The 15,935-nt window shown below is 41.7% G+C and overlaps 1 protein-coding gene across 1 annotated transcript in view; it reads right to left on the bottom strand.

Moving 5' to 3' along the window:
- The window catches only part of FGD5 (FYVE, RhoGEF and PH domain containing 5), an 85,977-nt gene that overhangs the window by 45,843 nt on the left and 24,199 nt on the right, over nt 1-15,935 (bottom strand). Inside the window, exons 3-5 of the mRNA XM_018068637.2 lie at nt 10,096-10,225; nt 1,899-1,957; nt 1,758-1,788 (exon numbers count right to left, since the gene is read on the bottom strand). Coding sequence (XP_017924126.2) covers nt 1,758-1,788; nt 1,899-1,957; nt 10,096-10,225 — 220 coding nt within the window. The remainder of the gene's footprint in view (nt 1-1,757; nt 1,789-1,898; nt 1,958-10,095; nt 10,226-15,935) is intronic.

Raw genomic sequence — 15,935 nt, 5'->3', positions numbered from 1 at the left:
GGTGATGCATGAAACTTTAGGCTCAGAAAGCCACCTGCAGCATTTTTGTTCAAGAGTGAGCACTAAGAAATAATATCAAGTGCAGCCTGCCTTACTGGGGAAGAAAAATAGGAGAAAAGAATGACAAAGTTTGAGGATTAAATAATCCTGAAGGAAATTCAAAGACTAATCAAATTCTGAAAACTAAATTGTGAATACCAAGAGATCACGGACTTGGACTACAAGGCCCTGCCAGTTCCATTTGCTCAGACCAAAATGAGTTCTTAAGTCGCTGCTCCAGAGAATTGCATTACCTTTGAGTAGGGCAAGTAACAGCTAACCTTTTAGATTATTATCACTACTACCACACCAACTGATATGGAGTTTGTGAGTTAACACAGTGTTTCCAGTCTTTCAGTTCAATAGCAGAGTGGGTGTATGGAAATGTCATCATTTTGGCAATCAATCAGTTTATTAAAGTCTCCACTGAAAGGCCAAACAGATTCTGTTATGCTGAACGAATAGCAGCTACAGCCAAGCCTGGACATGAGATGGGAAACTGCTCCTGCTGCAGTGTTAAGAAAAGCCCTTTTTTCCTTTCTGAAAAGAGCTTGGGTGTGGTTTATTTCCTTGCCTTTCTCACCAATACATGGGTTTACATGAGAAGATGAAACTTGAGACATGAAGATGAACATTTAGAAAGTGTTTTCATGAGAACACTGGTGATGGGAAACAGAGAAGTGTTTGCCTGAGCTGAGGAATGTTGTCAAGGAAGCCCTTGGTCCTAACTGGCCATGAGTGGGGTGCTGTACCTTGACAGTAGTTTGATGACTCTCTGTTCACTCATGGCTGCTTCTGAAATATGCCAGTGGGACTTGTGTCAACAGCAAATGTGCAGTGAAGCATGATTTTTTGCTGATGTGACTATTCCTAACGCTATTTAAATACAGAAGAATATGGGAAAAGGGGTATTTTAATTTATTGTACCTTTTTGCACTATGGCAGTATGGAAAAACCTCTGTTAGGCAATATTATCCCTGCACTCTGAGGGACTTACACATTGTAAAATTGGTAACGGTTTCTCTAGATTTTCAGAATAATACGTTGGGCAACAGGTGAATATGAAGATCCAACAGCAGTTGGGGTGGGAAATGTAACAATGCTGTGACTATGGCTTTCCAGATTGAACATGGAAAAGAACAGATAAACCCATAAACCAGTGGGTTTATGCCACATAAGAGCTCTCTATCAGGCCTTATACTTCTGTGTGTTCTCTCATTCGTTTCTGACACCAGAGTTTGTATTTTCCATGTGGTGACTACCTGTGTCACAGTGTGGATATCCAGCCCATACTGGCTATTACCAATACTGCATTATCAAAAAAAAAAAAAAAAGCTCAAAAGGAAGCAGAGTGAATCCATTCAAACCAAATCACCATCCTTCATAGCTCTGCATCCATCAGTCTCGCTCTGAGGAAAGAGTGTTCACTCCTGTTTATCACCATCTCTTTCTCTTCACTAGGCTTATTCTGCATCTTACACCAGTCTGAGAGCCCCAGCAAGCATTGTTGGCCAACGCTTTTCCCTCTGAATGATAAATTTATAGATTTGATGATCTGCAGCAAGAGCAGATTAATGGCAGACATATTCCTTTGCAATGGTTCACAGTAAGCCATTCCTTCTTAAATTCTCCTCAATCCCATCAGTGTTTCTATGTCTTCTAAACTGCAGCTAAGTAAAATGTTATTTAGGCTTCAGTAATTAAAATTATTTACTTACCATGTGTAACAGCTGGAGCATCTCCACATATCTGAGGAAAGAGACAAACTTTTATTAATTGCTATCAAATGAATATGGAAGCGTGGACTGCCTAGCTTCAACTTTAGAATAGCAACAGATAGTTTGTAACTATGAACTCACACTTTTTCTGAAGACATCAGCTCCTGGGCAATGAGGTAAGCTCTGGACTGGCCTTCTTTCTGTCAACAGAAAAAGTCAGAGACAATTAAGAGATATCTCATTCCAAGAAGTAAAGCAGTGTTAAAGAGCACTTTGAACTGACATATTTTGTCAGTAAAAATAGTGACTAGACTTTTATTCTTTGTTGTTCAGTGTCTGGCATCCTGGACTTCTTTCCATGACAGGCCATTTCCCCAATTCAAATACTCGTATAGCACAAAACAATAGCTGCCAATGCAGATATCAAGTTTGTGTTGTTATTGAAAATGGACAACAAATTTCTCTTGATTTTTACAGGTCCAAAATTTGTCAAAGAAGCAGAAAGTGCTTAACTTTAAACAGACTAGCTTCATGGCTGTCACGGCTCATACTACGTGGAAAAGGGAGTTCTTTATCAAAATGGTCATATTCCAAACTCTTCTGACTGCTGTGCGTGAGAGCTGGGGAAGCAAATGGGGCAAAGGGCTTTATTGCATGATAAACAAAATGTCTAAATGAAATGGCCATAAATATCTCCAGAAGTAGTTCAGTACTTCACCAGACAACACTGAAATCTCAGTGGCATCTACTTAACTGGTGGGCATCTTGGAAGACACAGTGAACTGTGAAAGCAAAGTGTATGGTGCTGAGGTGCAAGTGGCTAATTAGGGCATTTTGCTCATACTTCATGACTCATCCTTATGATAAGAGATGAACAAAGCATAGAAATATGTACTGAAAGGAATGTTCTAGGAAAAGTTTGGCTTTTTTACCAGTGGCGAAGTAGGGAGCTAAACCAGTGGTCTAAAAGCAGTAAATAAAACAGCCCTCAGTGTCCTAAAGTGGACTCAGGTGAAATGAGAGCAGCATCAAGTCTTTGTGACAGTGCTTGCCAGACCAAGTATGCTGGGAAGAAGACTCAGTGAAGCAGAAAGCCAAGGGTCCCCACATGGCTGCACAGCCTCCATCTGCTAAGCAAAGGCATGCACTGAGGCTGGAGGGCAGCTTCTGGAGAGGGAGCTGGGAAGGAGCCATACCACAGGGCTGGGCACATGACTGGCTGCAGAGAGTAAAGATTTCTAAAAAGGTGGCAGCTTGGAGGTGTTACAATAATCACTTGGACTTTGTTTCAGAAACTTGATGGTTGAGGGACCTGCACTCCCTCTATCCCCTGTTCCCAGAAGTCTGTCTCTAGATACTGTTAACTATCTCAGAGTTCATTTCCTAGTTTAAGAAACAGCAATTAAATAACACAAGACAGGCAATGCCTAGATGCACTCTCTGACTTGCCCTAGACAGGCCATGTGACACTGAGGTCCCTGAATTTTGTCTCTTGGCTAAGACATATTAATCATAAAAGCTGATGGCACTTTGGTGACAGTGCCAGTCACTGCCCTCTGGGCCCAGTGCCAGCTCTTAGTTGTGCTGATCTAGTTGTTTGCATGACCTTGATCAGAACCAGACTGGTCTCCTGATCCAGCTTAAAAAATTGTGGGGCTGGGGGCAAATCTGCCTCCATGGGGCTGGAATGGGGTTGTTTGGCCTATGAGCAGCACAAGCAGATCACAGAACAATTCACTAAACCCCAGAAGCATTAGTACTGGACAAGTCACTTCTCTGGTGTACTCAGGGAGTGACCCTTTGCATTTCAAAAGCGGGGAAACTACTGAAGACTTGGAATCAGCAGCTTCATCCTTGTGCATGCCACTGGCTTGCCATACTGACACGGACAAACTACATCTCTCTGTCCGTCTTAGTACGTGCATGTCATTTCACATGCTGCTCAGGGTAGGGGTATTGGACCTTGATGGTACCCAATCAGAGGCTTATCACAATTTCATAAGCTTCAACCTCTGAGCTGAGTGACTTCATAATGCCCCTGTTGTAACTATCACGCACTATGAAGCAGTTAACAGTGATTCCACAGTGGTGCCAATAGTAAACTGAGGTGTTACAAGAACAAATGACTTTTTCAGGCTGGCTTTGTGAATCAGTGAGAGAGAAGGAGAAGCTGTCCACATCTGTCTCCCAAGCCCTGTCCTTGAAGAGCTAGATTGCAGCTCTCCTGGGGAATCTGTGTAATTGTGTAAATCAAGAGCTGCCCCTTGAAAGGCATCTGAATTAGGGGCTTCTTCGAAGCACACAAGTCTTGTCATTCGCAGCTCCAGCATGTTTCAGTTTTGTGTGTGTGTGTGTGAGCATGAGTGCATATTTTAATATGTGAAGGTTAAAGGTTTGCAAAACAGAATGATTAATGGAGTCTGGAAACCAAGCCCACCAGGTGGAAATGGCTAAGGAGCAGCAAAAGCAGTGTTATGTACTGTTGCTGTGATTCAGTAGCTGTCCTGCTTGTCGTGAGACCTTTGAGGTTCAGCTTAGTGTTCCCTGTTTGTGTGCGGTGCAGGTCCCCTCCATCTGCCATATGGGGTTGCTGGCTCCCTTTTTGTCCACTGCCTTTTATTGTGATACCTGGGAGAAGGGTGGAGCATCTTACCTCCAGTGCTGCCTTTTCACAAGACCAGCATACAGAGATTGTTCCCTATATGTATGAAGTTCCCCTTCATTTCTCCAGCACACCAACAGTCTAGGCAGGATTAGATATATTAAACCAAAAGTCCTAAATGACTAGCCAGAATGCTTTGGGGTTTCATTGGCATAAAATCCAACCGTGTCTGATCTGAATTCCTCTCTTTTATACCATTTCGCTCTGTGGTTACATGCTATTCACCTCATTACAGACTTTCATATATTGCCACCAGGGTAAGACCACATGTCTCCTATGCTGGTTTTATCCAGTTCCTTTTAACATATTGCTGGATTTAGACTAAACTCAACAGTATTTGCATACAGATTGGTTCACTTTTAGATTTCCAATACAGTTAACTGACAGACAGATCTGTGTTCTGGATGAAAGAAATGTCTTTATGTTCCAGCTATGGCTTTATTACTTTTTCTAGGATCTGTATTAATTTATTTCCTGAGTGCTTTAAAGACTATAATTCTTACAGGTATTCACACATATTAATCACATTCTTTTCGTATTATTTTACTGAGAATCCCTTCAGTTCTTCACATAAAACTCCCTCCTGTGTTTACAGACCAATTTAAGAGAGCATTCTTAATTGTTCCTTTGCCTAGTGGCTTAACGTAGAGTTTGCTGTATATCTTTCCTAACTATAACAGAGTTCTTAAAATAGCTATTGTTGCTTCAATATGCTCAGCACTGTGTTTACCCAGCCACTGCTTTCTCCTTCCAAAGGCACCCTGTAAAGGGAGACTCTGCCTCCTTTTGCTGTGGGGCAAATTGTGCCATTGATCACAGTCTAAATGCCTTCCATTGACTAGTGGGGTTATTTTTAAGCCTGTTGCTTTGTTTGATCAGCATATATCATACATCTTTAGTATTTGTGTGACACCATCTGGATGAAGCAGCATGATGGAAATAGCTCTTGAAGCCCAGTCCAAGACATTATGCTTTGTTGTGTCATTACAGGACCATAAGTATGGCTGTCTGCAAGATGCTGGAAAAATAAGTTCTTAAATTAGCAAGTGGGTTCCCATGCTTTATCCATCCCCACTGATCCCAAAACCTGTGCTTCATCTGTCTGTATTTCTTATATGCACATCACCCTAAGGCCTCTGCTGCATCTCTGCTGTCATTCATCCCGCAGGTGTCTGCCCTTCCCCAAACCTAACCTACTTCCCCAAATAGAGCTGTTAATGTAGTAGTAGTAGTAGTAATGTAATAGGAAGGGAGATGCATTCCTGATACTATCATATCAGTGAATTCCTTTAAAGGCTTCCCTTTAAAGGTTCCCACAGTGAACTGAAAGGCTAGCACCTAACTTTCTGCCTTGCCTGCATGTTTGATCACTAATCTGCATAAGATGGTTTTTTCTCTTCTCTGGATGCAGCATAAAAATCACTTTTCCCTGCTGGTTCCTTATCTTCAGCCAGCCAAGGGTTAGGTGTGGTAAAAGAATTGTCTCGGGAATCCTTTCAGTTTTATAATAATTGGAGGTTTTATAAGGTTAGTGACAAAAGGCATCAAATGCACAGAAGATCCAGTCCTAAAAAGTACCTAGAAGAAAGGAACTGTCTGAAGACTTTTGCCTGAAGATTCTGACCCTAAAGTGAGGGGCACGAGCTACAGAGGGATAGCTGATGATTCAGTATATGGCAGCATCTTCCTCAAAAGTACACTTCCAAGATCTATTTCTGATCTTCTTTTTAAAACTGGAAATTCTGAAACTGCTACAGAAACTAAGTTCTGCCAAAGGGAACTCTATTTAAAGTTGGTGTCTAGTCGAATCTTAACTATTAAGCTCATTTACCGTATAATTCCTTTAATGCTCATTAGCTGAGTGGGTCCCAGATGGATCTATTTTTTTTTTTTTTAGCAGTAAAAAGCAATCATGAAGTTCAGGTTTGAATCCAGCTCAATGATGATAAGAAAAATCTGGGGTTCTGCATCCTGGACCTTGAGCATTTGTCTAGTGAGTGAAGGTTCAGATGTAGGAGATGAAGAGAAAGTCCTTATTTTACTAGGCATGAGTTTTCTGTTCCTAACTGGAATCTCTAATTCCAATATTATTTTCTGTAGGCAGCTCAGATGCCATCATACAACCTTGAGAGCCCAGTACAGAAAAGCCATGTGTCACCTTCTGATAAATTGGTAAGGATTTAATTAAATGAACACATATAAAAGACATATGAATAAGAGGTGGTCCAGGACCATCTTCTAAATTAGATTAGCAGGAGAAAAAAAAGGAGTGAATCTCCATCAGTAGTGTAAGTGAAGGGCACCGCTCTTCGTAATATAATCCAGTAGAATCTCAAAGGTTGAGAAAACTTACAGCATTCCCTGTCTCTGAGTTCTCTAAGTTGTTATGATATGCCAGCAGAGTGAAGAGAAGGAAATAAAGAGCCTTTTTAACCAGAAATAATGAATTTTCACTGTTACTCTTATACAGAAGAATCAGGACTACCATGTGACTTCTGATGACAAATGCTAGACTTCTCAGGGTCTGAGGTACTCCCAGTGGAATAAAGGCAAAAATTCAAAATCCACCTCCTGTTTTACATTTTTATACCTGCCCCATTCTAAATAGGTTTTTAATAATGAAAATTCCTCTAACAGAGATGAAAGCCTCTCTTTTTGCTCTTTAAAATAAAGTTGATAATGTAAAAAATACCACAACAGATACTACTGGCTGTGTTTCAGATTGTTTACAGTGCAGGGGCTCTAGCAGCCCCTGAAAATTTCTCCCCACTTGCATGAGTCTGGTCCCCAGGAGAGCATGGATTCAAAGGAGATGAGCTGTTGAAACAATACTAGGAAATGTGTGTACAAAGCTAACTTTTTAAACTAAATTTACTTGTAAAAATGAGCTTAAAAAGAAACATTAGAGGAAAAAATCTGCTTCAAACTGGAAGTCTTGAGATTCTCCAGCAAACAAGCTAAGAGAAAGCAGATGAGCAAAACCAAAGCATGCTCCTTGCATTTTGGTACAGAAATTCACTCATGACCGCGAAAGGCAGCAGATAGAATTCAGCTCAATGTAAATGAAATTCATGTATCTGGACACAGGGGGGAGATTTTATAATCGAGGCTGTTTCATGCATTTATTTAAACCAAGTTTCCCTGAGGAGCAGAAAAACAGAAATCAAACAAACAAACCCCAGAAGATTCTTTTTTTTTTTGGCATGTGCGTATGTGTCTTTTAAAATCCAAATTTGATTCTTAGCCTGCCAGCCCTAAATGGCTGTTTTGACAAGATTAGCTCATTTTGAAATCCTATTTTTGCATCCAGACCAATATGTGTCTGCCAATTCTCCCCAAGTGACAGTGCATCTGAACTCTTTCATATTGTACAGCCACTCCCAGGCATTTTGTTCCAAGAGATACATCACTTCATCAGGGAGCTGGACAAGTTCTTTGCACTTTGGCATTATAGAAGCAGGTTTTGATAGAGCAGCTAATGTTCCCTTGGCACATAGAAGACTGGTGTGAGAAGACAATAAGCAGAGGCAGGAGCAGCAGGGTAGGAAAAACAGTCCTCTATGAAGTCCTCTGTAAAGACACCAGTGCTTCCTGAGACATGAGCACTCACTGGTTCGTCAGCTGGCTTGGAAATATGGCCTGCAGTAAAGTGAAGCTGTTTTAAGAGAGCTCCCCAAGAGCTTGCGGAAGTCTGGTACTGGGTACTGTGATCCTTGCTGACAGTCAGCTTGAGAAGCAAAGGCCAACAAAGCAACCACACCTGTTCTGATGTTCTCTATCAGCCATGTGCAAACAGTTTGTGTTCTGAAGAGTGGGAGAGATACCTCCAGTTAGACTCTGAAGCACATACTTGTTCTCTAAGTGCTGCCTTCTTCTCTGACAGCCACACAGTGTGGTTACACCAGGGCAACAGAACAATTAAAATACATGAGGTGCAATAAGGGAGACATTTAGAAAAACATTATTTCCCAGTGTCTTTAGTAAAACCCTACAAGAAGTGGCAATAAAATTGTTTTTAGCAGTCTTGAATTTACTTCCCAGTGCACAGTGATTGCATGCATTCCCTTGTGAACTCAAGTCAAAGTTTTATAGTCACTTCACAACTACCATCACGAGATCCTGAGAAATCTAGTCATCTTAGATAAGACACTAGGGTACACTCTAGAAATGCTAGTGGTTTGTCAGCTAACTAATAGGAAACTATCTGAAAAGAAAAATGTTTTTCACTTAATGGGGAATGTCAGAAATTTAAAGGCTTTTCCCTTTCCAAAACAGTGTGAAAGCAACAACCAACCAGCAAATAAAACCTCACAAATCTCAGAGGAAAAAAGATTGATTGTGACTGTTTCACTTGTTTCATGTCATCATGAAGATCAAACCACAGTCTTTTCCACTGGTACCAGAGGCAGTTTAGCACCCTGCAGGCTAGACATAACTGAGATATGGCATGTGGGGAAATCAAAGGAAGCTATTTCCCCTCCAAGATTAAAGCAACAGCAATTTAGGTTACCTTTCAATGTCATTCTGCTTGCAGTTTCTATTTTCTGTTTCTAAAGAACTGGTGTCCTGGTAGGGGGGAAACTATGCTTCCCTCTTCATACTGGCCTCTAAACAAAGCTTCACGTTCTGGCAATGCCTGAAGAGATCTGATCTTCCTAGAATCAATCTACTTATGCTTTTCCTTGACAGAGTTGACCCTTATTTAGCCATCATTTGGATTTGGAGGCTCATCTGCACAGACTTTTTCAGGCTCTGACACATGCTCATGACCAAACACAAGCTATCTATAATCAGGAAGTTGTATAGCTGTGTTGACACTGAGAGACCAGGACAAAATGAAAGGCAGAGAGAGGTGCAGGTAATCAGGATTTGCTGTTTTCCTATGCAGCCTTAGTGCCTGGGGCTCAAATTGGAAGACTTCAGAAGAACATACCCATTTGTTGCATGCATACCAAATGAGCTATGCACTGTGTGCTTGTACAGTAACCCAAGGGTAGGCTCACGTTGGTTTTTAAGCACAGACACGCGTACACACGCACGCATGCGCACACACACCCTCCAGTGAAAAACGAAGGTAAATTTGTGCCTAAGCCTGCTCAATGCCATTTGTTTAACAACTGCACTGTTAGCCAGCTTACTGGAGATTAAAACAGCCTTAAATGGTCTTAAGATGTGGTCACATTTCCATGATCTTCCCCATAATTTTTTTAAGAGCTGTTTTATTAATCAGAAATCAGTAAAATAAACCCAAATACAAGTGGATTTTCCTGTAATGAGAGAATTGTGAGATGGCAGAGACCTACTAAATAGTTTACTCCAGCCAAAGCAAAACTGGTTCCAATACGGTATTTGTCTTTTTTTTACTCAGTGGAGTTTTAAATTTTCAAGATTGCAGCTAAATCCTTTGGAGCGAGACATTTTTCCTGACATTGAAGTCAGGACTTTCTTGCTGTTTATGCTGCCTCCACTATCTGTCTTTGGACTACATTCTTTGCCTTTGCCACATGCTATAGGGGCAAATTGCTGTTAACACACCAGGGGAGTAAAGGACTGATGGCTCTGACATTCCTAAATGAGCATGAGACAAAGAGCAGAGAGAGTTGAGAATCCAGATCCTTCTGCTAACTGCTTTTTCCTCTCCAGCTTTCATGCAGTCCCCATTTTTGGGACTTTTACCTTGTTGATGAGGCTGGGATCACCAGGGCTGCTCTCCTCCTCTTCTGAACTTCTCTGCTCCTCATCTGATGTGACAACTTCCATTGGTATCATGGAAACTGGGCATACCTTGTAAGGCTCAGTGTAGGCACTGCAGAGAGAATAAGAACAGACTAGCTCAGTGGTATTATTCCCTCAGTTCGGAGTAAAAAGTTCATACTTAGTTGCAACCAGAACTGCTTTGTTCCTCCCTAGTCAACCCCTCAAAATCGATGCAGTAAAATCATGCTAACATCTCAGTGCTTATTAAAAATGGAAGTTAGATGTTGTAACAATGGGTTTTTCTGGGAAAACAGAATGATGAGAAAAGTATAACTGTAATACCAATGGTATCAATCAAACTACAAGATACTCAGATCCCAGAATCCTCAAGTTGTTTCCAGGAAATCTGAATTCAGCTCCAGAAACCTCGAGAAAGCTGTGCAGTAAGAGTACTGGATCCAGTATGCAATACAGGCCAGTGGCTTCACAGCATTTTCTTTTAGAAAAAGAAAAATTCAATTAAAATTGCCCATGATTTCAAAACCTCCACAAAGCATGACTAGAGGTAGGTAATCCAGATGGTGCCTGCCCTTTACCTTAGAAAGATGTCGTTTATTGCCAATCTGAATACGCCTAACTCCAAACTCCAGTTACTAGATCTTGTTAAACCTTTGTCTGCTGAACTGGCAGCAGTCTTCCAAATGTTGTTACTGTGTACTTACAGGCTGCATTCAGGTTGTCCCTTCATTTTGACTTCTATATGAAATAGGTGAACATCTTGGTGTCTTACTATGTCATGCCTCCTATCATTTAATCATTCTAAAATCTCTGAACTTCTTCCAATTATCCATTAGCATTATTCAATTTACTACCCATTTTAGCATCAGTTTTTACTACTAGCCAGTTTTCGCACTGTTCTTGGTACTGCAACACAAAACTCATTATTTCAGCACTGACGAAAGACATATACCAAGACTGCTCTACCAAGTATACCAGCTCTAACACCCATCTACTCTTACTTGACTTTACTGAGGTTTTACATTCAAGGACCATACTAGTATTTTTGGCCACAGTGTCGTTCTGGGAGTTCATATACAGCTTATATACCACAGTGGCCCCAAGCCTTTTACATTTCCAGGGCAAGGTTCCAGCATTCAGCCAACAGGGTGAGTCTTGAGAAACAAAGTCTGACATCTCTGTGTTTTCCAATAGACATGTTGGCCAACCAGGTTAGTCTGTGATGCGAGCCTGGATTACTCAGTGTGTATGATTTCTGTACTTCTCATTTCCTCTGAAACATTAACTTCCTTTCACAGCTCTGCCTCACCTCTTTATTTTTCTTTGATCTCCCATGTGGGGTTCCCAGATGTGAACAAACCCAAAACTTCAAAGCCAACACTAGAGTGATAGGAGGCTGGGCAAAGAGGGGTTAATGTAAGTGGGAGGGCAATGAAGAAAGAGATTCCCAAGGCCACTGACCAGACTCTTATTTCCTCATTTCTAAGCGCAAACAGGGCTGTGTGTCTCCCATGCAGATGTGGCTGTCAGCCTTTCTGTTACACCTCCAGCTTTTCCCTCATGCACAGAGTCCATGAGTTCTCACAGGCTGCCCAGTGCACTTCTCATGCCTGGATGAAGGGCCGAGCAGCAGCACTGTTCCTCTTGTTTATTATTAGTGTCTGCAGTTTTTCAGTGTAAGTGGCATCACCAAACTTTGAAAACCTGCCTAGCCTCAACAGCAAAGGGGCCTCAGTGCAAGTGAAAGCAAGAGCAAGGCAAATACAGGGACAGTTCAGGGAGCTTATTAATAGTTGAGCCAGTCTCAGTCCTTACTCACACAGTCCTGCAATTTGTAATTGTTTGCCCCAGCAGACATGAAATTAAGGCCCTCCCTCCTTTTCTCTCTCTCTCTCTGATAAATGACTGCATTATGTTAATGTAAGAACACATTACAATTTGGGAAGAATGCCTCAGTATATTAGTCCTGTAATCATTATGAATGGCATTAAAGGCTCATGTAGTAGCAGAACTTGCAATATTGCTGAACTGCTACAGGGGCTTCATTTACAGTAGACCTGCAGCCAGTGGCATGGCTTGTGTTTAAAGAGAAGTCTCAAAATGTTATGGATCTCATTTGCACAAGGGATAGGCATAAGCATATTTGTGCCACCATTTCCATTTTGCTCTTCTCTGACCACTCCAGCAGCACTCTGGTGTTTACTTCTGAGACTGTTCTATATTGTCGCAGAGCTCCTGGGCAGTACACCTTTCCCAATACTCAGCATGTGTTTTACTCCAATGAACTCACACATCTTCATCCACCATACATGTCTATGCTCCTGTGGTCTCCTAGCACTCCTAGCTTCTGAAGACTTGAACTGTGTCCATGAACTGCTAATGATACTTTTCTTTAGCTCATTAAAAGCACTGCTAAATAAGCTTACTGTAAGCAATAAATTTTAATGCAATGGAAGATGCAAATAAAAGTGTGCGTATGAAGAACAAGGGGAAAAATAGTCCTGGAGGTTTCAATATCTCAATAGACACAGTAATACCCAACTAATTCTCCTCCTTGTAGCAATAATTTGGTTGGATGAGAACAGATTGCAGGCACATTATCTGCTGCTCCTCCAGCAATTGTCTGTCATCATTCCAAGAGTTAACCAGCACAAGAAAGGAAGCAATGGGCCTTCTGGGACAGTCTGACATTTAATTGACTGAATAAATGCAGGAGGATGCAGTGCAGCAAAAGTCTTTCAGTTAGCACCAGTTACATTATAATTACCAGAGCTGCTGATAGGTACAGAGCAGGGAGAAGCTGTACAGATGCACCCTACTAGTTACCTGTGTGCCTTTATCTCTGAACATGTATTGGTACATCTGAAAAAGTGTTCTGGAGTCTACAGATTCTCTGCTTATCCTGCTCCTATAGTTTGTTTACATCTCACCTCAAGTGACCTCAGTGACTGAGGGGAGGGTGAAGCCATCAAGGAGAGGGAAGCTGAACTGATCCTTGTACTAGCACTTTGTAAATAAAGTCCAGACACAAGTCTCTATTAAGTGGGTGATTTAACAGTGACAAAAAACACAGACAAAGTTACTATAATAAAGGTCTATGAAGACCATGTATTTTTGTTTGCATAACACCACAAATGCTCTTGGCTGTATGCTCATCTCTTGGCCACACACAGAAGTGATGTCCTGTTTCCTCCTTTAGAGTCACCAACTGCCTGAAAACAACAACAAGAAAAAAGTCTGAGTTGGTGAAAATCTCAGCTTAAAGCCTGTGACTTCCACTGATGATGTAAGTCCTCTGTACCAGTAAGGATCAGATTGCCTGCAGTTTGCTTTCAATAAATTGAGTGATGCATCCTAAAGAAAGGCTCATAAATCTCACTTGCCTTCTGCTTCATGGTCTATGATCATGAAGGGAGAAGGGGAGTGCTCTTTTTTTTGTAAGGTATTTATATCAATGTATCCCCAGACCAGTCAGCTATGCTGTGGACTATTTATCCTGTCCACCAAGTGGCTCCTTATACATCTGAAGTGCAGCTGGTTAGGCTGTTAAAATGTGCTGGCCATGATCCTTCAAATGCTACTGCAGTAGATCCATCACAGTGCCTACAAGGTATTATCACATATGTTGGGACAGATGTACAGCATATTTCTGACTTGCAATGAATCTGCAGCAGACAGTGGAAATGTGCTGGAAACGTGTTAGTCAAAAGCACTTCATCATCTCCCTGAAGTAGCAACAATTAATCCAGGGTTCAGATGTCATGCAGTTTTAGTGCCACAGTTTAGAACACAGAATCACAGAACAGAATTATAGAATGGTTTGGGTTGGAAGAGACCTGACAGATGATCTAGTTCCACCCCCTTGCCATGGACAGGGTCACCTTCCACCAGACCAGGTTGCTCCAAGCCCCGTCCAACCTGACCTTGAACACTCCCAGGGATGGGGCAGCCACAGCTTCTCTGGGCAACCTGTGCTAGGGCCTCCCCACCCTCTAGGTAAAGAATTTCTTCCTAATGTATAATCTAAATCTCCCCTCTTTTAGTTTAAAACCATTCCCCCTTGTCTTATCATTATCTGCCTATGTAAAAAGTCACCCTCCCTCCTTTTTATAAGCCCTCTTTAAGTACTGGAAGGCTGCAATGAGATCCCCCCAGAGCCTTCTCTTCTGCAGGCTGAACAACCCCAGCTCTCCCAGCCTGTCTCCATAGCAGAAGTGCTCCAGCCCTCTGAGAACCTTTGTGGGCTCCTCTGGAGCCACTCTAACAGGTCATTGTCTTTCTTGTGCTGAGAACTCCAGGTGGAGTCTCAGGAGGACAGAGTAGAGGGGGAGATTCCCTCTCTATTAATGATATGGAGGGAGCAGGCAAGTGGGAGACTCCTGTGACTAAACCCTCTCGAGATCAAAGCAAGTCTTGTGTGGCCAGTGAGGACATTCAGATTATCCCATCCCAGCTCCTGAGCACTTCCATCATTCTCGTGTGTCTGTCCAGGAACAAGGGACTCCTTAATTGGATTTCAGTATTCCAAAATGCAGTTTTTAGAGAAGGAGACTGGGTGGCTTATCATTAATCACCATCACCAGTCAGCCTGAATTAGCTTCCTTGGAATAAATTAGTTTCTTTTGGAGGTAAGTTTCAATGTACTTTCAGTGTAAAGAAGGGTAGGAACAAGTGCAGCACTTAAAGAACCTCTGCTGTGTTTGTATTTGAAAGGAACCCATAATTGGTATCCATAAGGTATATATAGCATACAGGATGGTCCCAGCATATAAAACTCAAGAGATCAGCAAAGGATACCTTGCTTAATGACTTCCAGGGTGTGCTGAGGTTTTAACCATTGTGTCAGCATTCAGTTAACAGGTACCTGTTCAGCATTCAGATACCCGGACTACCTGGATTACTTCCCTGCTGCCTCCCCGTGGTCTTTCACTCTGGTATCCCCAGTCAGTGCCACGACAGAGAGAGAATATTCTTTCCTTTGCATCTGTTGCAAACTGCAAATTAGATGATGCAAATTAATTACTACCAATATACTTGAAGGCCAAAGAGCCCCCTGATTTATTTTCTGAAAATTTCTTAGGGGTTCAAAAGTGCCTGCAGGTAAAAATTAAAGCAGTTTTTTGCCAAAAATGTCACCACAAAACAAAAGAAGCAGTTGAGGAAGCTAGAAATCACGTCCTTGGTTCCATTCCTATAGTGGAACCACTGTATTAAAAGCTGCTTTTGTCAGTAATTATCAACACATGGCTTCCCATATGCATTGTTTCCACATAGTGGCAATAGGAAGTAAGTGAACTCTTTGGGTTTCTGAGGTAAGTGCTGACTTCTGCTCTGCCTTTTGTGGGGGACAGAATGTCTTTTTGTCCAGGATGTTTCCTCCATTCATTAGCGAAACCATGGTTCTAGATTGCTAAAAGACGATTCTCTTAATTCTTTGCTAAAAAGAGAATGGCTGTGGTATTGAATTCTGTTAGACTAGATCCATCAAAGCTCTGAAATGAATGACAATTTTGACTAAATATTTTTCTGTGTGCATTGGTGATTTCATTAGCAATTACTTGGCGTGAGTCGGCAAAGCAAGTTTTCAAGAACTACCTAAGAAGGTACAGTTATTCTTTCCCTGTGGAGTACATCCTCTACAAGTATAACTTCCCTGAAGCCAGCTGAGTGGTGATGAGCTTGACACAGCTGCTCAGAATCAGATATGCTCAGTTTACAAATGACTACTAAGTTGCTGCCATAACCTTCCCATCCACAGACTCCAGCCTGTGCCCATTTTAACTCCCCTGTCATAGGGATCT

Source organism: Manacus vitellinus, unplaced genomic scaffold (genome assembly GCF_001715985.3).
Source record: "Manacus vitellinus isolate BGI_N305 unplaced genomic scaffold, ASM171598v3 scaffold_14_pilon, whole genome shotgun sequence".
NCBI lineage: Eukaryota > Metazoa > Chordata > Aves > Passeriformes > Pipridae > Manacus > Manacus vitellinus.
The sequence above is the reverse complement of the archived record's forward strand: the minus strand, read 5'-3'. Positions and strand labels throughout refer to the sequence as shown.